The 25,975-nt window shown below is 46.7% G+C and overlaps 1 protein-coding gene across 2 annotated transcripts in view; it reads left to right on the top strand.

Moving 5' to 3' along the window:
- adam28 (ADAM metallopeptidase domain 28) overlaps window positions 1-25,975 on the top strand; it is a 57,756-nt gene that overhangs the window by 16,990 nt on the left and 14,791 nt on the right. For both annotated transcript variants that reach the window (XM_033013835.1, XM_033013834.1), the window contains exons 5-14: window positions 587-663; window positions 1,662-1,845; window positions 3,157-3,219; window positions 5,323-5,391; window positions 7,906-8,075; window positions 9,650-9,731; window positions 11,264-11,394; window positions 12,268-12,445; window positions 15,077-15,166; window positions 16,990-17,185. In XM_033013835.1, the coding sequence (XP_032869726.1) occupies window positions 587-663; window positions 1,662-1,845; window positions 3,157-3,219; window positions 5,323-5,391; window positions 7,906-8,075; window positions 9,650-9,731; window positions 11,264-11,394; window positions 12,268-12,445; window positions 15,077-15,166; window positions 16,990-17,185 (1,240 nt within the window). The remainder of the gene's footprint in view (window positions 1-586; window positions 664-1,661; window positions 1,846-3,156; window positions 3,220-5,322; window positions 5,392-7,905; window positions 8,076-9,649; window positions 9,732-11,263; window positions 11,395-12,267; window positions 12,446-15,076; window positions 15,167-16,989; window positions 17,186-25,975) is intronic.

Genomic DNA, 25,975 nt, shown 5'->3' on the forward strand with positions numbered 1-25,975 from the left:
CTCAGACGGTGGCCATTCGGTCCATTAAGCCCATGCCTGTTCACACTGAGCAATTGTATCAGTCCCATACCCCCTTCACATCTCCCCTCTACTCCTGCAACCTATTTGTCTCACAGTCGCATCAACTTCACTCCCCCCCCCTTGATCCTGCACACTCACCTAAGCTAAAAACCCTCACGTCTTTGGGATGTGGGAGGAAACCGGAGCCTCTGGAGAAAACCCATGCGGTCACAGGGAGGACGTACAAACTCCATACTGACAGCACCTTATAGAGCCACAGCATTACCTCACTGTTTTTATATTCTAGCCCTCTTGAGATAAATGTTAGCATTGCATTTGCCTTCTTTGCTACCGATTCGACTTGCAGATGACATTTTTAGGAATCCTGCACCAGCACTCCCAAGTCCTTTAGCACCTCCGATTTCTGGATTCTCTCCCCATGTAGAAAATAGTCTACGCCTTTATTCCTACTACCTAAAATTAATTGGTTAATGTTGAGCACCTCTTCATTGACCTGTTTTAAATGTAAGTTTTCTGGGTGACTTGATTGCTGACAATCCCCATGCCTATTTTCTGCCACATTTAGGATCACTGCTATTACCATGGTTACATAAAGGGTGAAGAAGATTCCTCGGCCAGCTTCAGCACCTGTGACGGGCTCAGGTAAGGTCAGGACACCTGCAAAACCTCCCAGCCTGGGGCTCTACATTAACAAAGAAGCCATTCAGATAGTCATCGCAATATACAGACCCTTCGGCCCACTGAGTCCATGTTCACCTTCAACCATCTATTTGCCCTGATTCTTTTTTTTTTATCCTTTTCACATTCATACTAATTCCTCCAAGATTTCATGGTGGTATATATGATCACGAGGGGAATAGATAGGGTAAAGGCACAGAGTCTTTTACCCAGAGTAGGGGAATCAAGAACCTGGGGACACAGGTTTATGGTGAGAGGGGAAAGATTTAATAGGAACGTGAGGGGCAACTTTTTCACTCAGACACACAGTGTTGGGTATATGGAATGAGCTGCCCTGGGTGGCAATTGAGGTGGGTACTCTAACAACATATGGACAAGGTATATGGATAGGAATGATTTAGAGGGATAAGGGCCAAATGCAAGTAGGCGGGACCAGTGCAGATAGAGCATTTTGGTCAGCTTGGGAAATTTGGGCTGAAGAAACAGGCCCTTCGGCCCAAATTGCCCATGCTAACCAAGATGCCCCATTAGTTCCACCTGCCTGTGTTTGATTCATATCCCTCTAAACCTTTCCTATCTATGTATCTGTCCAAATGTCTTTTTAACATTGTGGGACTCGATAATTCATTGATTTTGACTATCCACACACTATATTGGCTAATTAACCTTCCAGCCCACACATCTTTGGGATATGGGAGAAGATTGGAGCACCGCTCGTGCACGTGCAAACTCCACAGAGACTGCACCCGAGGTCGGGATTGAACCGTTGGTGCCGTGAGGCTGCAGCTCGACCAGCTGTAACAATGTGCCACCAGATGGTTTGTAACGAGTGGCGCTAAAAGGATTAGCCTCATTGGATTGGACTGGCTGGCGCTCGCTTCGACATTCTTGTCCATACTTACAATTCTGACCATAGCCGGAGAGTCTGATATTATCTTTGGATCTTTGCCTTTCTTTTCAAGTGGTTACATCCGCACCAAGGGCCAACGTTATCTGATGGAACCTCTGAAAGAAACAGCCAGCGATGAACATGCACTCTACAAATATGAAGAGCTCACCATGCCTCAGAGCATGTGTGGCGTGGTCAACACTTCGTGGGATAGCCTGGAGCCAAGAGTGGAAGAGACATTTGGCTCTGCAAGTGAGGTACCTCTAACCATAGAGTCACAGGATCACAGAACCAGGCCCGTTGACTCATTTCATTCATGGAGGCCAGATCTCAGCTCATCCCATTTCCCAATGCTTGGTCCCATCTACACTAGTCCCACCTGCCCGTGTTTGGCCCATATTCCTCTAAACATTTCCTATCCATGTACGCCCAAATGTATTATGTAACGGCCAAATGGCGTTATGCAGGCTCGAAGGGCCAAATGGCCCACTCCTGCACCTATTTTCTATGTTTCTATGTTTCTATGTTATAGTATCTGTCTCAACTACCTCCTCTGGCATCTCATTCCATATACCCACCAACCTCTGTGTGAAAAGGTTGCCCTATCCATGTGCATGTCCAAATGTCCTTTAAATGTTTTTATGGTACCTGCCTCAATTACTACCTCTGGCAGCTCATTCCATATACACATCAAACTCCGTGATAAAGTAACGCCTTAGGTTCCTTTTAAATCTTTTCCCTCTCACCTTAAACCCATGTCCTCGGGATCTTGATTCCCCTACCCTGGGTAAAAGATTATATGCATCTACCCTATATATTCCCCTCATGATCCAATACACCCCTCATCTAGGAATAGAGTCCTAGCCAGCTATCCCCTCCCGATAGCTCAGGCACCCGAGTCCTGGCAACATCCGTGTAAATCATCCTTGTGAAGTGTGCATTGCTTGTGAAGCTGTTTCTTTACATTGGGGTAGATTTCTTATTTGTTTGCACACTGCTTTTGTAACAACGAGAACAATAACATGGGGTGTCACGGTGGTGCAGCGGTAGATGTTGCTGCCCTACAGCACATGCAGCGCCAGAGACCCGGGATCGATCCCGACTACGGGTGCTGTCTGGACGGAGTTTATACGCTCCCCCCGTGACCTGCGCGGGTTTTCTCCAAGATCTTCGGTTTCCTCCCACACTCCGAAGACGTCCAGGCTTGTAGATTAATTGGCTTGGTATAAATGTAAATCTTCTTCTTATCGAGTTCACATAGCAAGATTATAAATTGTTCAGCCACACTTCTCAGCATCTGCATATGGCGTCTTGCGCTTCTTGTGCTTCTTGCGCGTGTTGGTGGAAAGATTGGTGGAAACAGGGCCGCGACGTGAATGCTCCTTCCTTCACCCCGTAAATGTAAACCATCCCTAGTCTGTGTAGGGTAGTGTTAATGTGCAGGGATCGCTGGTCGGTGCGTACTCGGTGGGCCGACGGGCCTGTTTCTGTGCTGTATCTCTAAACTAGACCAAACTAAGACTAAATTGCTGGGGTCATGTTGCATTGACTATACCTTTCCATTGCAGAGGAGTGACTTCCTGAAGGCAATGAAATACATTGAAATGTTCGTGGTAGCAGATAACGCAGAGGTGAGTGAGGCTTCCGCTGAATTGGGTTGGCAAAGGTTTCGGTGCCTCTGGTGTTGGTGATTTATTGCCACTGGTTTATAATTCTCACCCGTACCAAGATACAGTGAGAAACTTTGTATTGTCTGCTAAGGGAAATCATACCACGCCATGTGTACATCAGGTGGTGTAACAAAAAGTAAAGAAACTGAATGTAGAATACATGTAAGTGCAGATTTTAAAAACCACATGGCCACAGTGAGGTAGATTGGAAGATCGTGAAATTAATCATTAGCTCACAGGAGGTCCATTCAAATGTCTGATTAAAGTGGTGAAATACATTTTTCTCGTGTCTCTTTCCCAACCCAGTGTGGTTTGTGTTGTATGTTGGCCAGGTAGGTCAAGCTGAGTTCCATTGTGCCATTGGTAATTCCACAGTGACACCTCCGGGGAATGTGGGCAATCATACATGTACATACTGAGGCGTCCCACTTGTTGTCTATTAATCGGTGGCACAGAGGTAGAGTTGCTGCCTTACAGCGCTTGCAGCACCAGAGACCCGGGTTCGATCCTGACTACGGGTGCTGTCTGTATGGAGTTTGTATGTGACCTGCGTGGGTTTTCTCCGAGATCTTTGGTTACCTCCCACACTCCAAAGACATACAGGTTTGTAGGTTAATTGGCTTGGTATGAATGTAAATTGTCCCTAGTATATTTAGGCTAGTATTAATGTGTGGGGATCGTTGGGCAGTGCAGACTTGGCGGGCCGAAGGGCCTGTTTCCGTGCTGTACCTCTAAACTAAACTAAACTAAACCCTCTCAATGTTTACTACCAAAACCAAACATTCATCTTTCATTCCCTTCAATAAAGCTGTGATGCGGAATGATACCATATGATGCCAACGCTATTTATCTGCCAACAGTCATAAAAAAAATACATGAAACATGAAATTGAAATAACGAGCGGAAAGGCTTTGGGGATGTACAAAGATTAGGGAGGGGTGGGAAGAATAGGAGTCAGTCTCAGTCTACCCCACGACAGAAGGGGGAGGAGTTGTAAAGTTTGATAGCCACAGGGAAGAAGGATCTCCTGTGGCGTTCTTGGTGGAACCAGTCTGTTGCTGAAGGTGCTCCTCAGGTTGACCAGTGTGTCATGGAGGGGGTGAGCTGTATTGCCCAGGATGCTCCGCAGTTTGAGGAGCATCTTCCCCTCCAAGACCAATCTCCCATGAATCCAACTCCAACTCCAACTCCAACTCCGCCCCCAGGACGGGGCCGGCTTGCCTGATGAGAAAGACACAAGATGCTGGAGTAACTCAGCGGGAATTCCCACAATGTAATGGTGTGGGCTGGAGGATGATTCAAGACTGCGGCTTGCTAGGTTCTAGGAAGGGCGTCATGAGATGGCTAATAGCGCTCTGTGAGACAGGACGGAGGCAGAGCACAGTAGCTTGTGTAAGAAGGAGGGCAACACTTCCTCATCACTGCCCACACACAGGAAGAACTGTGCGATGTTTTATATAAAGTCATACAGCGTGGAAACAGGAACTTCAGCCCAACTTGCCCACACCGGCCAACATGTCCCATCTACACTGGTCCCACCTGCCTGCGTTTGGCCCATATCCCTCTAAACCTATCCATGTACCTGTCTAAGAAGGAACTGCAGATGCTGGAAAATCGAAGGTAGACAAAAGTGCTGGAGAAACTCAGCGGGTGCAGCAGCATCTATGGAGCGAAGGAAATAGGCAACGTTTCGGCACGAAACGTTGCCTATTTCCTTCGCTCCATAGATGCTGCTGCACCCGCTGAGTTTCTCCAGCACTTTTGTCTACCATGTACCTGTCTAAATGTTTCTCAAACGTTGTGATAGTACTGGCCTCGACTACCTCCTCCGGCAGTTCGTTCCAAACACCCACCACCGTATGTGCCGAAAAGTTACCCCTTAGGTTCTCGAATCCCCTACTCTGAGCAAGCGAATCTGTGCATCTACCCATCTATCCCGATCCATGTACACCTCTATTACATCACCCATCATCCTCCCGCGCTCCAAGGATTAGTTCCCTATAAAGCTACCAAGCCGTCTTGATGGATTCAGGTCTAATGGCTCCTCCTCTTCTTGCCTCTCAGTTCCGACACTTCGGGTCAGTGGAAGCTGTGCGGAGCAGGGTGTTTGAAGCCGTCAATCACATCAACCTGGTGAGTAACTCTAAAATCTTGACCTCCTGTTGCAGTGCGTCTACAGTCTAATTGGACCAGGACCCTTCCCATTGCAGAGGGCTCTCTTGCAGTTATAAATCATGTGGCTTACTCTTCCCTGACTGATATCCAGCTCACAGTTCTCTTTGTGTATGAGTCTCAAGAAGTGCCTCGACCCGAAACGTCACCCATTCCTTCTCTCCGCATGTCCCACTGAGTTACTCCAGCATTTTGTGTCTCTCACGGTTCTCTTTGTTATGTTCTTGCATCCTTATCCAAAAACCATCACACACAATTGCCATTGCAACCTGGCTCTTTGGCTCATTGGGAACCATTGTCAACTATGGCCACAGTATGACCTACAGGCCTGTCCCCTAAGCCAGTGATTCCCAACCTGGGGCCATATGGCCCCAAATGAGCCATGGCAAATATTCAGGGGGGGCCACAGAAAAAAATTGGGATTTAGGGGGCCACAGGTTCAATGAAGGGGGCCACAGAGCTGCCTCCTAAATTTCAGTTCTAATAAATTTAAATCTATGTCGTTGAAATATTTTTGATGTTTGTGGAATAGAATAAAAGAGAATATATACGTGCAATTAATAGACACTGATATTTTTATGGAAGGTATTATAATATTGAAGTACTTTTTTCCACTAATAATGTCAGGGGGGGGGGGGGCACAGAAAAATTAAAAGATTCCAAGGGGGCCATGAGCTAAAAAAGGTTGGGAACCACTGCCCTAAGCCATTCCCCCAGTAGTTACGGGAAAAAGGCAGGAGAATGGGGTTGAGAGGCAAAAATAGATCAGCCATGATCGAAGGGCAGAGTAGACTCAATGGACCAAATGGCCTAATTCTGCTCCGATGTGTTGTGGTCTTATGGTTTTCTGTACTGCCTGCCCAATGGTAGCAGTGAGAAGAGGGCATGGACTGGACTGTAGCGATGATAGATGCCACCAGTTGAGGCAGGAACTCGTGAGGATGCTTCCGATGGTGGGGAAGGCTGTGCCTGTGATGAACCAGGCTGAGTGGCAAAGTGTTTTTTTCACAATGCCACAAGATTTCACAAACCTGGTTAGAGGTTAACCCCGCTACTTTCCATTTGGTTCTTTGAAATATTTTACCCTCCTGGAAGAAAATATCGTTTAACATCTCAACTCTGAAGGATAGATGTCGGCCCTGACTGTGCCGTCTCCCTCAGCATCACACTGGGACGGGGAAGAGTTGGTTGTGTGTCCCAGCCCTCTGGAATGAACATAGACCATAGAACAGTACAGTGTGTAGGAAGGAACTGCAGATGCTGGCTTAAATCGAAGATAGACACAAAACCCTGGAATAACTCAGCGGGACAGGCAGCATCTCTGGAGAGAAGGAATCGAGATGCTGCCTGTCCTGCTGAGTTACTCCAACATTTTGTGTCTATCTTCGATAGAGCAGTACAGAGGGGAAAAGGCTCTTCAGCCCACAATGTCTGATGCCAAATTAATCTCCTCTGCCTGAATGTAATCCTTAATCCCTCCTATCCCTGCATATCCATATACCTATTTAAAAGACACTAATTTATCTGGTTCCGCCACTACCTCTAGTAGCAGGTTCCAGGCACCTACAATTCTCATGCAAATAATTTGCCCGACACATCACCTTTAAACGTTCACCCTCTCACCTTACATCTACTGTATATTTGGTGGAGTGCAGAAGACCCAGGTGGCTGTGCCTAATGAGAACAGGTACGCCCTCTAGGGAACTGTCCGGGGAGACAACGTTCCCAGTCCGAGCGGCAGACACGTCGGTGGCTCCAGTCCTGGAGATGGGACTCGACCGGCGAGACGGACGTCGGGCAGAGCCCTAGTGGTGGGTGACTCCATTGTCCGAGGAGCGGACAGGAGATTCTGTGGCGGCAGACAAGATGCGAGGATGGTCTGTTGCCTCCCTGGTGCCAGGGTTCAGGATGTCCTACTCCTGCACCTATTGTCTATTGGCTCTCTAGTCATAACATTTCCACCATGGGAGAGAGGTTCTATCTACCCTATCTATGCCTATCATAATTGATTGACCGATGGTTTGATCAATCGATGGATTCATTGATCGGTGTGGATTGATCGCTCGATGGATCAATCGATGGATCGATCAGTCAGTCGGTCGGTGGGTGCTGGATATACTTGTGATGTACTTCTATCAGATATCCCCTACGAACAGAGTGAAACATGAATCCATAACGTTATCCCAGAGGTGGAAGTGCAGTTCGCAGTCGTCCGCAAAGACACGTCGTTCTTTTCCTGACATTTACCAAAATACATGAAACTGTCATCAATTGAAATAGAAAGTGGCCATTTGGCCCCTCGTGCGTGTTTGCCCTTCAATCAGGTCCACAGCGGACCAAGGTGCCACTCTCCAGTGCCAACCACATTAGCCGTGATTGCCCTAATGTCAAATCTCCTTTGAAGGAGTTTACAGTGTCCTAAGAGGTCGTAATCGATGATATACAATCCCAACACTTACTTGTTGCTTTCCGCAGCTGTACAGGCCGTTGAGAACACACGTGGCCCTGGTTGGTCTGGAGATCTGGTCCAGGCAAGATAAAATAAATGTTCTAAAAGATTCCGACCAGACTCTGAAAAACGTCTTGTCCTGGCGCAATCAGCACCTTCGACCAAAGCAAGGTCATGACAACATCCAATTCATCACGTAAGTGCTGGTGGAAACAGGGCAGTGGCTTCCTTGCAGTTCGTTCATTTAGTTTAGTTTAGTTTAGTTTAGGGATACAGAGCGGACACAGGCCCTTGATCCACCGAATCCGTGCCGACCAACAATCACCCTGTACACAAGCACTATTCTACACACTAGGTAGCAATGTTACAACATTTTGAGATTTTAAAAATCAAGTCTGCAATTTATCCCATCAGATAAAGCACAAAAATAAGTTTAATTTGACACCTAATTCACTTTCATATCTTCAGTATTAAAAATGTTATGGCCATTTTCATACTCGGAAATTAGCATCTTGTTCCCTATTGATTTTCCATTGACTTAACACAAAAGCTGTGATCGAGGACAGTGAAATGGCCATAACTTTCTTAAAAATTAAGAGAACTGAAAGAAATTTTCAGTTATTATAGATTGAAGCATTCTGAAACAAATATGAAACAATCCTACTTGGATGACCTGAAATTAAAGCATATAATTAGTTAGTTACCCAATTGTAGCTAATTCCAAACTTCAATTACTAGATCTAAACATCTATCCATTTCTTAAAAAGATTAACATTTTTAAATAGCCTAAGTGTCCAAATAACATTCACAAAGAATTCACAATAAAACATGATTTTTAAATCTCATTTACATTAATTTATAGGCCAAATGGAAGGAATTTAGTGTTCAATTGCTGTAAATTAATGGCCATTTAAATCAGCTTTCAAGTGGGATCCTGTGGAACTCTGTGGAACTCGCTGGTTTAGAACGTTCCCATTGTGGTGAATTTGTACCCCAAATGCCCAGAAAAATACTGCGGGATTTTAATGGGGCTACTCACAACATAAAACTTTGTATAAAGGGATCTTAAGAGGCCCTTTTTAATGTAAAAATAAACAACCTACCTTCCGTTGTCCCCTGTGTGAGATCCATCCCGTTGTCGGCGGTCGCGGGTTTAGAGGATAATTTTTAACCTACTATAACAATTAAATTAACCATTTAAATTAAAAAATAGCTCCAGCGAAAGAATCTCCCAGCGATTTTTCGTCAGCAACTAAGTAGGCTGAACAAGCTCGATTTGAATAGCCTAGGGAAAATCGCGTTTTAAACCCGCCCCCCTCTCAACGGCGCCAAAATCACGCACACGGGCTTGGACAGATCTGCAGTGACGCTTAGGTAGGTTTTTGCAACATACCTACACTAGGACAATTTAAAAATCTACCAAAGCCAACTCATGTCCATCTTTCTCGCCTGAAGACACCCCTGGAATTTCACAAAGACAACAGGGATGTTAGACCTGTGATGGATAAGGTAGTCACATGGACAAAAGGAGTGAGTGATAGAATGATGCTTGATTGTCAATTGAGATAAGTCATAGTGATAGTCCTCATTTTGCATGACCAAGGTATGCAAAGAGTCACCATGTAAAGGGGGCCGTCGAAGTTGCAAAGTAACCCACACAGTCCTCCTTTGTTCTATCCCCCCCCCCCAAACCCACCCCACCCCCCCCCCCCCCCCCTACGCCGGGTCCTTCTTTGTAACTAAGCGCATAATGTCGTCTCCTATTTCCAGTTACGTGGATTTCAATGGAGACACCATTGGCTTGGCTCAAGTGGCAGCCATGTGTACAGGGGGCTCTGGAGCGGTTAATCAGGTACGCTTCACACTCACAGAGCGGGCTTGATGCGATGAGTTGCCTGAACCAATTTGCACGGTTGTTCCCAATTATTAGACTTGAGGCTTTAAGCCTTTAGCACACACAGCTTTTCAATGCATCTTGGTACATAGAAACGTAGAAAATAGGTGCAGGAGTAGGCCATTCAGCCCTTCGACCATTCAATATGATCATCCAAAATGAGTACCCCGTTATGGCTTTTTCCCCCATATCCCTTGATGCCCTCAGAGCTACATCTAACTCTCTCTTGAAAACATCTAGTGAATTTTCCTCCACTGCTTTCTGCGGTAAAGAATTCCACACATTCACAACTCTCTGGGTGAAAAAGTTTTTCCTCGTCTCAGTCCTAAATGGCCTTACTCTTATTCTTCAACTGTGACTCCCCCAACATCGGGAAAATTTTTCCTGCATCTACCCTGTCCAATCCTCCAAGAATTGTACATGTTCCCATAAGATGCCCTCTCATCCTTCTAAATTCTTGCGAATACAAGCCCAGTCGATCCATTCTTTCATCATACGTCAGTCCTGCCATCCCAGGAATTAACCTGGTTAATCTACGCTGCACTCCCTCAATAGCAATAATGCCCTTCCTCAAATTAGGGGACCAAAATTGCACACAATACTCCAGGTGTGGTCTCACCATTACCCTCTACAACTGCAGAAGGACCTCCTTGCTCCTAAACTCAAATCCTCTCGCAATGAAGGTCAATTGGCTTTCTTCACCGCCTGCTGTACCTGCATGCTTACTTTCAGCGACTGATGTACAAGCACACCCAGGTGTCGTTGCACCTCCCCTTCTCCTAATCTGACACCATTCAGATAATAACCCGCCTTCCTGTTCTTGCCACCAAAGTGGATAACCTCACATTTATCCACATTATACAGTACGAGTGACAAGAATAAATGAAACAACCAAACTAAGCTTTAGACTTTAGAGATACAGCGCAGAAACAGGCCCTTCGGCCCACCGAGTCCGTGCTGACCAGCGATCCCCCCGTACACTAGCACTACCTACATAGTGGGAACAATTTTCAATTTTTACTCGAGCCAATTAATGGGCTTTCTCCGGGTGCTCCGGTTTCCTCCCACAAATCAAAGACATGCGGGTTTGTAGCTTAATTCGCTTCTCTAAATTGTAAAGTGTCCTGAGTGTGTAGGATAATGCTGGTGTACGCGGTGACCACAGAGTAATACAGTGTGGAAACAACTTTCGACCCAACTTGCCCACATGAAGAGCATGTCCCAGCTCAGCTAGTCCAACCTGCCTGCTTTTGGCCCATATCTCTCTAAAAACCTGCCCTATCCATGTATCTGTCTAAATGTTTCTGAAACATTGCAAGTGTAGGATTGAACAAGTGATTATTGAACTGGTCGGCGTGGACTCGGTGGGCGAAGGGCCTGTTTCTTCGCCGTATCTCTAATTACTCAATTACTCTTGGCAATAGAGGTTCTGGGTTTGGGAAATGCTCTCGGGTCGATCACGGGTGGATAAGTCTGACGTCTTTTCTAAGGATCATACGTCCAATGTTCATGGAGTTGCCTCGACCATGGCTCATGAGATGGGACACAACTTGGGCATGAATCACGACAATAGTGCTTGCTTGTGCAAATCCGCATCATGCATCATGTCTCCGGTCTTAAGGTAAGTGAGATGCAATCCCCCCCCACCCTGGAACAACAGGGCTCATCTGTGGCTACAATTCTTCTTCTTCTTCCCGCGTAACCTAAAGTTGTAGGACAACTTGTTCTATTTGATCTTACTTGATTGTGCACGTTGGGTTGATTGCATTCGTCGAAACAGGGCAGACCACGTGAAGGTTGCAATCTCCCACCCCTGGCTACAATTCAAAGGGCTGGAAGGCCATTGCCTGGACTCTATAACCAGGGTAACTCTACCATCAACCCTTCATGGATGAGAACCAAGAGATTGATGGAATCAATGGGCTATTACACTGAAGATAGGCACAGAAAGCTGGAGTAACTCAGCGAGGCAGGCAGCATCTCTGGAGAGAAGGAATGGGTGACGTTTCATGTTGAGTCCCTTCTTCAGACTCTCTGAGACAGTTTTTGTGAACGAGGGAGAGCTAGAACTATGTTCATAAGGTATAGGAGAAGAATTATGCCATTCAGCTCATCAAGTCTACTCCGTCATTCAATCATGGCTTTCCCTCTGAACCCCATTTTCCTGCCTCCACACCATTACCCCTAACACCCATGCAAATCAATATGAAGGCCTTGAGTGCTTATAACATGTTCTGTAACATTTTCTTTGCTTAAAACACATGGATATTAGCAAGTAGACGTTTGTGTTACATAATTACTTTCATATGAAGAAAGACTGGATAGACTGTATTCGCTAGAATTTAGAGGATTGAGGGTGGATCTAAGAGAAACTTACAAAGTTCTTAAGGGGTTGGACAGGCTACTTTTTAGTCATTTTACAGGAGCCCACTTTCTGCACCAAAGGACTCTGCGAGTCCATGTAAATGTCATTTCTTCTATTCTTTCTCGATAGCGCTTCCTTGCCGACAGAGTTCAGTTCGTGCAGTCACCAGAACTTCCAGAGCTTCACCTTGTCGCACACGGCGTCGTGCATGCGTGACGTTCCCAGCCTGGAAGAGATTGTGGCGGCACCCATCTGCGGGAACCACTTTGTAGAGAAGGGGGAAGACTGTGACTGTGGAACTGCCAAGGTAAGGACCAAAGATCTTGCTCTAGTATCTATGATAAGGACGTAAATGTATACAGAGTGCTGGAGTAACTCAGCGGGTCAGGCAGCATCTCTGGAGAAATGGGATGGGTAACGTTTTGGGTTGATGCGCACCCTCCTTCAGGCTCCAGTTTCCTCCCATATCCGAAAAGCCAAGAGGGTTAATGAGATGTAGAAACAAAGAACTACAAATGCTGCATTATACCAAAGATAGGTGCAAAGTGCAAGAGAAAATCAGCGGGTCAGGCAGCATCTCTGGAGAAAAAGGATGGGTGATGTTTCAGGTCAGGACCCTTCTTCAGACGTCTTCAGACGGAAGAAGAATCCCGACTCAAATGTCACCTGTCCTTCTTTCCACTGAAGAAGAATCCTGACCCAAAACGTCACCCATCCCTTTTTCTCCAGAGATGCTGCCTGACCTGCTGAGTTACTCCAGCACTTTATGTCGATCCACCATCTGCAATTCCCTTCCAGACACTGCAGGCGCTCGAATCTTGAGTAAAGCACAAAGTGCTGGAGTAAGTCGCACATGTGGAGAACAAGATTAGATGCTGTTTCGGGCCCATGTCCTCCAGAGATGCTACCGGACTCGCTGAGTTCCTCCAGCACGTTCTGGCTTACAGACACATTTTTCTCGCCATTGTGCAGCTCTGCGATGCCTTAGCAAATGATCAGTGTGTTTCAATGAGACCATTGCTTGTTCTCACCCCTTGTTTGATCGTGCAGCATTTGTAACTCCCAGTCCAGAGGTTGGGCAGACAGGTAGCGGTGAGCAGATCCACAGGGTAAGAGTCAGAGGGAGAATTAATACAGGTAGGGTGATGCATGATGCAAGTAGGTGATGCAAGGTGACGCAGTGGGTGGGAAGCTAAGCTCAGAACTTACCGTTCCGTCTCCTTAAGGGCCTGTCCCACTTGTGCGTCATTTGCGTGACACGCAGATGGCACGCGAAGATTTTGTACATCCCAGAATCCTGGGGTGCCGCGCGTGACCGCCCGTCACTGCCTATGTCACCACGCACCATGCGCGCAAATGATGTCGCGTAAATGTCGCCCAGGTGGGACAGCCCCTTTACCTCTCCCTGCATCCCCTGACTACCTGTATTATCTCTCCCTCTGTCTCAATGTATCTCCTTCCCTGTGCTCAAAGACACAGGCAGCCAGGCTTCCTTTCCAGCATTATAAAGGTGGCACGGATGGCACAGCGGTAGAGTTGCTGCCTAACAGCGCCAGAGACCCGGGTTCGATCCTGACTACGGGCGTTCGGCTGCACGGAGTTTGTATGTTCGCCACATAAACGGCGTGGGTTTTCTCCGGGATCGCCGGATTCCTCCCACACTCCAAAGACGTACAGGTTCGGTAGGTTAATTGGCTTGGTATAAAGGTAAATTTTCTCTAGTGTGGGTAGGATAGTGTTAGTGTGCCGGCACAGACTGGGTGGGCCCGTCTCCGCGCTGTATCTCTTAACTGGGAAAAAAAAAAAAAGGCCATTCAGTCCATACTAGTTCACGAAGAGCTACCTTGGCTAATACCAGCTTCTATCTCTCGGTGAGTGGCCCTACAGTGCAGGTCACAACTCTTCGAGGTCATTTACGCCTGCTGTTTAAATGTGGTGCAGATTCCGACCTGCACCACCGATTAACACACGCCAGGTGGGTCAGGCAGTCAGTCAATAGGCAACAGGTGCAGGAGTAGGCCATTCGGCCCTTCGAACCCGCACGAGTCATCAGATGTAAGTTTTCGAAGGTACACAAAAATGCTGGAGAAACTCAGCGGGTGCAGCAGCATCTATAGAGTGAAGGAGATAGGCATGTTTTGGGCCGAATCCCTTCTTCAGACATGTATCAGAGATGTACCTTCTCCCCCGATATACTTTGACGGTGGTGCAGCGGTAGAGTTGCTGCCTTACAGCAAAATGCAGCACCGGAGTTCCGGGTTCGATCCCGACTACAGGTGCAGTCTGTATGGAGTTTGCACGGTCTTCCCGTGATCTGCGTGGGTTTTCTCCGAGATCTTCAGTTTCCTCCCACACTCCAAAGACGTACAGGCTTAATTGGCTTGATAAAAATGTTAAAAATATCCGAGTTGGCGATATGCAGAGTGCTGCCCTGCTGACTCAACATTCAGAAGGTCTTGTAATCTACACCTAGGTACAGTGAAATGCTTTGTGTTGCGTACAACCAGGTAATATCATGTGGCAGACCTCACCTAGGCAGTACACGAGTGTCACCACAAAGATACAAAAGTTCACCAAACTGTCCTAGCCTCCCTCCTCATCTCCAGGGGGCAGCAGCTCTCACCCCCCCCCCCCCCCCCCCCCTCCACACCTTCCCCCGCCAGGCCCACCCTCCTATCTCGGTGGCCCCCAACCAGGAAGCTCTCGACAGCCCCCCTCGCTCTCAGCGGTTGCTCACGGGCCCCTCCTCGCTCTCGGCAGCAGGGTCCCGTCAACGCCGGTGGCTCAGGGCCGAGTTCGGAGTCCACGGTGGGCGAGCCCGGCTTGAGTCCCCCGATTGGAGTCGAGCGACCCTCGGTGGGCAAGCTTCCCTCTGTCGGCGAGGGTGTGGTGGTGTTGGTGGAGGTCGCCCCTCATGGTATCTTCTTGTCACCCACAGGAATGTCAGAATCCTTGTTGTGAGCCTCGGACATGCAAACTGAAAGAGGAAGCCCAGTGTGCAGATGGAGAATGCTGCCAGGATTGCAAGGTACCTTCGATCCATCTAGTCCGTTCTATCTTCCTTCATCTGGTGCTACTCTGAGCTTCGTTACCCATTCACTGCTTCTCCTTACACCTTCCTGCACCCCCCCCCCCCCCCCCCCCCCCCCCCCCCCCCCCCCCCCACCCCCCACCCCTCTCCCCTCTCCCCTCTCCCCCTCTCCCTCTGGTCTCTCCCAGTGTATGTGTCTCCTTTCTCCTTCAGTAGAATGCAAATTGTTGGGGAAACTCAGTGGGTTGGCCGACACCCCTGGAGGACATGGATAGGTGACGTTTTGGGTGAGGTAGAAGGGTCCCGACCTGAAACTCCATCAAACCATGTCCTCCAGATGTGGTGCCCGATCCGCTGAGTAACTTTGAGTTTGAAACGAGATTTCAGAATTTGCAATAAATTGTATCTACTTTCTCTTTTTTGCTCTCAGTTTATTTTGTCCATGCCTGCGTGTGTGTACGTGTGTTTATGTGTGTGTACGTGCATGTGTGCGTGTGTGCGTGTGTGTGTCCGTGTGTGTACGTGTGTGTTTATGTGTGTGTGTGTGTGTGTGTGCATGTGTGTGTGTGTGTGTGTGTGTGTGTGTGTGTGTGTGTGTGTGTGTGTGTGTGTGTGTGTGTGTGTGTGTGTGTGTGTGTGTGTGTGTGTGTGTGTGTGTGTGTGTGTGTGTGTGTGTGTGTGCGCGCGCGCGCGTACGGGCATGCGTGTGTGCGTGTGTGTGCAAATCCGAGTGTGTACATGAGTGTTCATGTGTGTGTGTGTGCATACGTGCGTGTGTGTGTGTGTGTGTGTGCAAATCCACGCGTGTACGTACGTGTGTGTGTGTGTTGGTGCATGCCTGTGCGTGTATGCCTGTGTGCGTAAATGTGCATGTGTGTGTGTAAATGTGTGTGCATAAGTGTGTGTGTGTGTGTGTGTGTGTAAGTTTGTGTGCATGTGTAAGTGTGTGTGTGCATACGTGCATGTGTGTGTAAATCCGCGCGTGTACGTACTTGTGTGTGTGTTGGTGCATGTCTGTGCGTGTATGCCTGTGTGTGTAAATGTGCATGTGTGTGTGTAAGTTTGTGTGCATGCGTAAATGCATGTGTAAGTGTGTGTGTGTTTCCCTGCCTTCATTATTTTTCTCTCTTGCTCCCTCATTGTTCCTGTGTATTATCATAGTCGGAGAGAGCTGCAGCACAGAAGCAGACTCTTCAGCCCAACCTGACTACATCAACCATCCAGCATCCATTTACACCAATCCATCCCAAAGCCATTCTGTACTCCCCACCTTCCCATCTTCTACCCCCTGATGCTACCACTCACAAGCACCCTAGGGGCCATTTCCAATTAATTTACCAATCGGCATGCATTATTATGTGGGAAGAAACCAGAGAATCCAGGAAAACCCACACAGTCAAATGGAGAACATGCATACTCCACACAGGCAGCATCCGAGGCTAGGATTGAATCTGTTCACTGGAGCTGTGATCTTTGCACACGGAACCACTGTGCCATTCAAACCCCTGTCTGTCTGTTTCCCTCCAACTCCCACCCTCCCCCACCCTCTCTCTCCCTCTCCCTCCCATTTGTCCATGCTCTCTCTACATCTTTCTCTCTCTGAGTCTCCATCTCTCCCCCCTCTCCCACTAACTCTCTCCTTGTCAGCCCGCATCTGCCTCTCTCTGTCTCTCACTCCCTCATTCTCTCTGTCTGCTTGTGTCTACTTCCCCCCGCCTCTCTCGTTGTTCCCTGTGAACGAGAGGCCTTGCCACATCATGCAGAGGTGAGGGTCCCTGTGGAGGAAGAGACTGTGAATCCGCTCTCCCCGCTCTTCGTAGATCAAAGCCGCAGGCGAAATGTGCCGGAGAGTCAGAGACGAGTGCGACCTTTCGGAAAACTGTGACGGCACGTCCAACATATGCCCGAAAGATGCATTCCGCCTGAACGGGACCCCTTGTAAGAAAGGGGCGGGTTTCTGTTACAATGGAGGATGCCCCACTCACCAGGAACAGTGCACATCACTGTGGGGGCCTGGTAAGTCAACCTTCTTCATTAGTGCCGCAGAAATCCTTCAAAACCCTAAAATGTAAACACTGCCAAAGCTCTGTGTTGAAAGGAACCGCAGATGCTGGTTTAAACCGAAGATCGACACAAAGTGCTGGAGTAACTCAGCGGGCCTGGCAGCATCTCTGGAGAAAAAGGATGGATGATGTTTCGGGTTGGGACAGATTCACAATCTATGAGTCTTCAGAGTCTGATTAAGACTCTTCAGACATAATCTCTGAAGGTCTGAAGAAGAGTCGCGACCCGAAATGTCATCCATCCTTTTTCTCCAGATATGTTGCCTGACCCGCTGAGTTCCTCCAGCACTTTGCGTCTATGTTCACAACCAAAGGTCTACTGTCCTCTCCTATCCTCACCCCTGCACTCTCTGCTCTAAATCAATTCCTGGTAATGCAACTTCTATGTCTAAACTTTGCTATCCAATGCCCACATCTCAACGATCTCCTCCTGCTGGGAAACCGGCTTCTCCTCTCCTCCGTCTCCAACTCTTGACAGCCCCAAATGCTCCTGTTTCACTGCTGGCAACCGTGCTCTCAGCTAACCCCAGTATATCCCTCGCCACATCGAAGGTGGCCATTCAGCCCGTTGATTCTATGACAGCTCTCAGAGCTATCCCATTGCTCCCTTTATTTTCACCATCGTCTGATCTCTCTCACGTGCCCATCAGCATAAACTTGGGAGTTTCCTTACTTAAAGTCTCCGTCTCTCTGTCTCATTCCTCCTTTGGGGGCAGCGGTAGAGTTGCCACCTTACAGACCCAGAGACCCGGGTTCGGTCCTAACCATGAGAGCTGTCTGTACGGAGTTTGCACGTTCTCCCCGTGACCTGCGCCGGTTTTCTCCGGGTTCTCCCACACTCCAAAGACGTTCAGGTTTGTAGGGTGATCGGTTTTGGTAAAATAAAAATGGTCCCCAGTTGTGTGGGGCAGGGCTAGTGTACGGTGTGATTGCTGGTCAGCGTAGACTCTGTGGGCCGTTTCCAGGGTGGAAGATTGCAACCTTCACGTGGTCTTCTTCAGACCTTCAGAGATTATGTCTGAAGAGTCTTAATCAGACTGAAGACTCGTAGACTGTCTCAACCCGAAACATCACCCATCCTTTTTCTCCTGTTTCAATGAATGCAATCACAATCAAATAAGATCAAATAGCACAAGTTGTCCTACAACTTTAGGCTGTGCACGCCATACACAAGAAGAAGAAGGGCCTGTTTCCGCACTGTATCTCTAAACTAAACCAAACCTTGAGCGTGGGTTTATCTAATAATCCTTGGCCGTTCCTGTTGAATCTCCTTCCCACAGCCTCTTCAGGGAACACATTCCAAGTCATGAAAAAAAATGTCCTTAATCTCTTGAAATAACACCATTGCTGACTGGAGAAAGGACTGAAGTGATGTTAACTAATATTTGACGTATAAACGATGATGAAATAGAAATACCAGGGAAAATATAACGTTAAATATGAAGCTGGAAGTAAAATAGCACAATGAAGGAAGTGTTGACATGGTCACTTTTGACTGTACATTCTTATCATGAGAACCCAGAGGGCATGGGTTTAAGGTGAGCGGGGGAGGGAAGTTTTAATAGGAACCTGAGGGGTATTTTTTTTACACAAAGGGAGGTGGGTGTATGGAATGAGCTGCCGGAGGAGGTAGTTGAGGCAGATACTATGGCAATGTTTAAGAAACATTTTGACAGGTACATGGGATAGGGTAGGTTTAGAAAGATATGGGCCAAAAGCAGGCAGGTGGTATTAGTGTGGATGGGGCATGTTGGGCGGCATGGGCAAGTTGGGCCGAAGGGCCTGTTTGCACACTGTGTGATTCGATGACTCTATTTCTCATCACATGGACGGCACGGTGGCGCAGCAGTAGGGTTGCTGCCTTACAGCGCTTGCAGCGCCAGAGACCCGGGTTCGATCCCAATTACGGGTGCTGTCTGTACAGAGTTTGTACATTCTCCGGTGCGGACTCGGTGGGCCAAAGGACCTGTTTCCTTGCTGTATGTCTAAACTAAACTAAACTAAGGAGGCTATTTGGCCCATTGAGTCTATGATGGTTCTCAGAGCAAGCCCATTCCCCTGTTTAGTTTCACCATCGTCTGCTCCCTTTCCCATGCTCAACAAAAACTGTCTCAATGGTTAAACTCTGGATTTTGTTCTTAATAATGTCCATCTCTCTGCCTCGCATTCCTCCTTTAAGATGCTCGTTAAAAATCTCACTCTGTTCGACAATCAGCAGTTAATGTTTCAATGCGTGACGTTGGATAGACTCGGCTTGTAAGACTGGATAGACTCTGCTTGTAAGGCTGGATAAACTCGGCTTGTACTAACTAGAATCTAGAAGATTGAGGGGGGATCTTATAGAAACTTACAAAATTCTTAGTGGGTTGGACAGGCTAGATGCAGGAAGATTATTCCCGATGTTGGGGAAGTCCAGAGCAAGGGGTCACAGTTTAAGGAAAAGAGGGAAGTCTTTTAGGACCGAGATGAGAAAATCATTTTTTACACAGAGAGTGGTGAATCTGTGGAATTCTCTGCCACAGAAGGTAGTTGAGGCCAGTTCATTGGCTATATTTAAGAGGGAGTTAGATGTGGCCCTGTGGTTAAAGGGATCAGTGGGTATGGAGAGAAGGCAGGTATGGGATATTGATTTGGATGATCAGCCGTGATCATATTGAATGGCGGTGCAGGCTCGAAGGGCCGAATGGCCTACTCCTGCACCTATTTTCTATGTTTCTTTGTTTCTATGTTGGATCGATGGGCAGGATTGGAGGTTCTTGAATGTGGAACCACAGGCAATGATGGTTCTTTCACTCAAGATAGATTCACTGTGACGTACTGATTTTGTCAGTAGCAAAAATCAAAATCTTTGAACCAAATTTAGTTGTTAACAAATTAATGTCATCAAATGTGGGAAATGTGATGGTGGAGTTCAGATATTCAGATGAATTGTGACCTGAACTACCTGTTCCAATGTTAACCAAATATTGACATTGCGTTATTGATGATGAAATAGAAACTGTAAATTAAAAATTGACATTAAATATGAAGCAGGAAGTGAAATAGTCTAGGGAAGGAAGCGATGATGTGCTAATTTTAAACAAGTTCTTCATTTACACACAAATGTTTAATGGATATAATGCTTCACTCAGTTGAAGTGTTAGACAATAGACGCCGGTTTGCACAAAAGGTTTGCACAAAAGGTCGCAAAGCAAAGATCCTATAGCGGAGCTCCGCTATAAGATCTTTGTCGCAAAGTGCTGGAGTAACTCAGCCAGCATCTCTGGAGAATGTGGATAGGTGACATTTTTGGTCAGGACCTTTCTTCAGACTGATGCTGGTCTTCCGTCTGAAGAAGGGTCCCGTCCCAAAACGTCACATAGATACATAGATACATAGACAATAGGTGCAGGAGTAGGCCATTCGGCCCTTCGACCCAGCACTGCCATTCAATGTGATCATGGCTGATCATCCCCAATCAGTACCCCGTTCCTGCCTTCTCCCCATATCCCCTGACTCCGCTATTTCTAAGAGCCCTATCTAGCTCTCTCTTGAAAGCATCCAGAGAATCTGCCTCCACCGCCCTCTGAGGCAGAGAATTCCACAGACTCACCACTCTCTGTGAGAAAAGTGTTTCCTCGTCTCCGTTCTGAATGGCTTACTCCTTATTCTTAAACTGTGGCCCCTGGTTCTGGACTCCCCCAACATCGGGAACATGTTTCCTGCCTCTAGCGTGTCCAAGCCCTTAACAATCTTACATGTTTCAATGAGATGCCCTCTCATCCTTCTAAACTCCAGAGTGTACAAGCCCAGCTGCTCCATTCTCTCAGCGTATGACAGTCCTGCCATCCCGGGAATGTTCTGGTTGATTCTTGTGCGAGTGGGTAAAATATTGATTGAAGGAAATGAAAGACAATAAATTGAAGACTCTGTGGTTTTCCCAGTGTTAGGTTCCCAGCTTTGGTGGTTTAGTTTAGATTAGTTTATTATTGCCATGTGTACCAAGGCCCAGTGAAAAGCAATTCTGTTGCGTGCTATCCAGTCAGTGGATTTACATAATTGCAATCAGGCAGTCCACAGCGTACAGATACAGGACACCTGGAGGCTGTAGCGAATCGTCCGATCAGCAGAGAAGGTTATTAGCTGCAACCTTCCCTCCATTGATGAACTGTTCACTGCAAGGGCCAGGAAGCGAGCGGGCAAGATCATCTCTGACCCCTCTCACCCTGGCCACAAACTCTTTGAATCACTACCCTCTTGAAGGCGACTCCGGACTGTCAAAGCTGCCACAGCCAGACATACAAACAGTTTTTTATCCACGAGTAGTTGCTCTACTCAACAGCCCAAAATCTGTAGCCTCCCTTTGATCTGGTATTTTGTTGGTTCACATGCTTGATCAATGGTGTTTTATCATTAATGTTTTATTATTATTCATGTTTAGTGTTTTCTGAGTCATTCGTAACTGTCACTGTATGTCATTTTGTTACTTGTGGGTGGAGCACCAAGGCAAATTCCTTGTATGTGAATACTTGGCCAATAAACTTACTTACTTACTTACTTACTTAAGATTTAAGATAAAGAGAATAACGGTTAATGCAAGATAAAGTCCAGTGTAGTCTGACTAAAGATAGTCTAAGGTAAACAAAAATGCTGAAGAAACTCAGCGGCTGAGGCAGCATCTATGGAGCGAAGGAAATGGGGATGTTTCGGGTCGAGACCCTTCAGACTGGAGTTTCTCCAGCATTTTTGTCTACCTTCGATTTTTCCAGCATCTGCAGTTCTTTCTTATAAATAGTCCGAGGGTCTCTAATGAGGTAGATGGTCGGTAAGGATTGCTCTCTAGTTGGTGGTAGGATGGTTCAGTTGCCTGATAACAGCAGGGAAGAAACAGACCCTGAATCTGGAGGTGTGCGTTTTCACACTTCTGTACCTCTTGCTTAGTGGGAGAGGGGGGTAGAGGGAGTGATTATGAGTTTGAGCTGGTTAACTGGATTAGTTGAGTATCGCACAGCTTGGTACAGTGTATAAATCCAGGAGGAGCTGCAGAGGGTGAAGCAAATTGCTTTTCTGTTGCATGTAAAATGCATCTAATGCGGATACACTTTTATCATGTGGTCAGTTCTGCGATGAGGGAAATGACTCATCCAATTTACAAACACCCACGATTGGTATTGTGGCCACCAACAGGATATGTTGTTTTGAAGAGATAGATGTTAATGTTGACAAGAGAGATGCTATTGAGATTGTTCCACTGGTCTTTCAAGCAGTTGATATGAGATTGTACTCATTGAAATCACTGGCACAAGTTACAACTGTGAGTAATTTTGGCTGCTGTATCTGAGGAAGGATGTGCTGGCTCTGGAGAGGCTGCAGGGGGGGGATTACGAGAATGATCCCAGGAATGAGTGGGCGAACATATGATGATCGTCTGACGGCACTGGGTCTGTCCTCGCTGGAGTTTAGAAGGATGAAGCCTTGAAACTTACAGAATAGCGACAGGCACCGATAGAGTGGATGTGGAGAGGATGCTTCCACCAGTGCTACAGTCTAGGACCAGAGGGCACAGCCTCTTTCGTCAGAGGGTGGTGAATCTGTGGAATTTATTGCCACAGACATCTGTGGAGGCCACAAGTCAGTGGATGTTTTTAATGTGGAGACTGACAGATTCTTGATTAGTGCGGGTGTCAGGGGTTATGGGATTGAGCGGGAAAGATAGATTAGCCATGATTGAGTGGTGGAGTAGACTTGATGGGCCGAATGGCCTAATTCTTCTCCTATAATTTATGAACTTATGAACATATAAAACACAATTTCCCCCCCCCCCCCCCTATTGATCCTCACAAAAACCCTCAGAATTCAAAGCTTACTCTCACGGTTTGCGGTACAGGATAGTGACCAGTGGAGCACAGTGTTATTTGTCAGAATATCAAGTGTTAATAGTGTTGGGGGCAGAACAGTAAATAGCCTGTCCCACTGAGAAGCGCGGAGGGATATATAGTTGTGCACGAACTAAATCTTCACGCGCCAAATGCCTGTCGCGTAACTGACGGCCAATGTGGGACAGGCCCAAGACCCTGGCGCGACGCAATGTCTCACCCCCAACAGCAGCAGAAGCAGGCAAACGATCGCCTGGGTCTGGGGCTCACGGCCGTTGGGGATCCGGATCCGCCCCCACTTCTCTTCCAAGAGCAAGGCCAAGAAAATTGAAGATAGACACAAAATGCAGGAGTAACTCACCGTGACCGGCAGGATCTCTGGAGAGAAGGAATGGATGATGTTTCGGGTCAAGACCCTTCTTTCAGACTGAAGAAGAGTCTCGACACGAAAAGTCACCCATTCCTTCTCTCCAGAGATGCTGCCGGTCCCGCTGAGTTACTCCAGCATTTTGCGTCCATCTTCAAATGACGTCACGTGCTCCAGACGGCTGTGCTGGCGCATGAAATCGCGCGCGACCTTCGCGGGACCGTCGCGTAATTAGCGTGCCAAGGACACGTAAGTGGGACAGGCCCTTTACGCAGCGGTAGAGTTGTTGCCTTACAGCACCAGAGACCTGAGCTCGATCCTGACCTCGGGTGCTGTCTGTTTGCACGGAGTTTGCACGTTCTCCCTGCGACCACGTGGGTTTCCTCCGGGTGCTCCGGTTTCCTCCCACACTCCAAAGATGTGCAGGTTTGTAGGTTAAATTGGCTTCTGTAAATTGTCCCAACATGTTGGGTAGATGACTGGTTGTCGCAGACTCCGTGGACCAAAGGGCCTCTTTCCATGCTGTAACTCTAAAACTAAATTGCCCGTTAGAGTGTAGGATGCGAATGTGGGATAACACGGAACTAGAGTACCGGTGATTGTTGGTTGGCATGGACTCGGGCCGAAGGGCCTGTTTCCCTGCTGTATCTCAAAACTAAACTAAGTGTGTTAGCATCTAAGTGTTAAAACTTTAGCCACTTCTCTATCAAAACTGGCTTGGTGGAAGATCCAGGGAGGATGTTCCTGGTGGATGGAGAATCTTTTTTCTTAATATGTATTTTTATTAGAAGCAGGCACATATCATCATAAAAACATTTCATGTATATCAGTCATACATCAATAACATTGCCAGTTGTGTATTGAATCTTCTTCTAGTTTTTTTTTTATAGAAAGAGAGCAAGAGAGAAAGAAAACAAAAACAAAACAAAGGGCATGATAAGGGAGAATGGAATAATTTATTAATAATACATCATTGGAGATAGGTTCGTAAATTAAAGTGTAACTTTTCATCTAATCCTGAGTTCAAGCTTCAGTTAGGTTCCCGTGCTGAACCATTCTACTACCCCTTCAAATAATCAATGAATGGAGACCATATTCTGACAAAAAGTTCTTGTTTGTCCATTGACAAGTCTAATTCTTTCCAAGTGTAGGGTCTCCGATATTTCCATAATCCACATTTTAATTGTGGGGGTTATAGGGCCTTTCCAAAATGTTAATATTAATTATTTCCCAGTTATTATACTATAGTCAAGAAAGTTTATTTGGCTTGTTGTAAGTATTAGGCTTTGTTCTGATATTCCTAGTATTATTAGTTTTGAGTCAGGATCCAATTGGGTATTAACAACTTCAAAGATTATTCTAAAAATATCAATCCAGAAATTTTTGATTTTTATACAATTTACAAAAGTATGCGTTAAGTTAGCTTCTAGATGCTGACATTTATCACAAATAGTAGAGGATGGAGAATCTGGAAATAGGTTTCTCGGCCTCAGGTTATAGGGCGTGCCATTTAGAACATCTATCAGGAGAAATTGCTTCAGCCAGAAGATGGTGACCCTGTGGATTTCTCAGCCATTGACATTGTGCCAGTGGAAATATTGACCTGAAGTTACTGAAGTTATTAAGGCAGTTGTGTTATTCATGAAAGGAAGTCGATGTATTTCTCCCTGTAAGAGGGTCCAATGATATGGACAGAAGGTGGCGCAGCGGTAGAGTTGCTGCCTTGCAGCACCAGAGTCCCAGGTTCGATCCTGACGACGTGTACCGCCTGTATGGAGGTTGCACGTTCTCCCTGTGACCGCGTGGGTTTTCACCGGGTGCCCAGGTTTCCTCCCACACTCCAAAGACGTGCAGGTTTGTAGGTTAATTTGTTTCGGTAAAATTGTAAATTCTCCCTGGTGTGTAGGATAGGGCTCGTGTACGGGGTGATCGCTGGTCAGCATGGACTCGGTGGGCCGAAGGGCCTGTTTCCGCTCTGCATCTCTCTAAAATCAATCTCTCTGCTGGAAGACCCCGTCGCAAAAGCTATTATTAGGTTTAAAGGCCTTGAATAATAGTTATAGTAGTTTAAAAATCAATCTTAAACCCGCGACCGTCAGCAACCGCAGGGTCTCATAAAGAAAATAGCAGAAGGTAGGTTGTATATTTTTACATTCAAAAGGGCTTCTAAAGATCCTTTATACAAATTTAATATTGCGAGTAGCTCAATTTGGGCCCATTATATCGCGCAGTATTTTTCTCGGCATTTGAGGCACAAATCTACCGCAATGTGAACGTTCTAAACCAGCGCGTTCCACAGGGATCCCACTGGAAAGCTGATTTAAATGGGCATTTATTTACAGCAATTAAACACTAAATTCCTTCCATTTGGCCTATAAATTAATGTAAATGAGATTTAAAAATCATGTTTTATTGTGAATTATTTGTGAATATTATTTGGACATTTAGGCTATTTAAAAATGTTAATCATTTATTAAGAAATGGATAGATGTTTAGATCTATCTAAAGGTGCGAGGATCAG

The sequence above is a fragment of the Amblyraja radiata genome, chromosome 39 (genome assembly GCF_010909765.2).
Source record: "Amblyraja radiata isolate CabotCenter1 chromosome 39, sAmbRad1.1.pri, whole genome shotgun sequence".
Taxonomy (NCBI): domain Eukaryota; kingdom Metazoa; phylum Chordata; class Chondrichthyes; order Rajiformes; family Rajidae; genus Amblyraja; species Amblyraja radiata.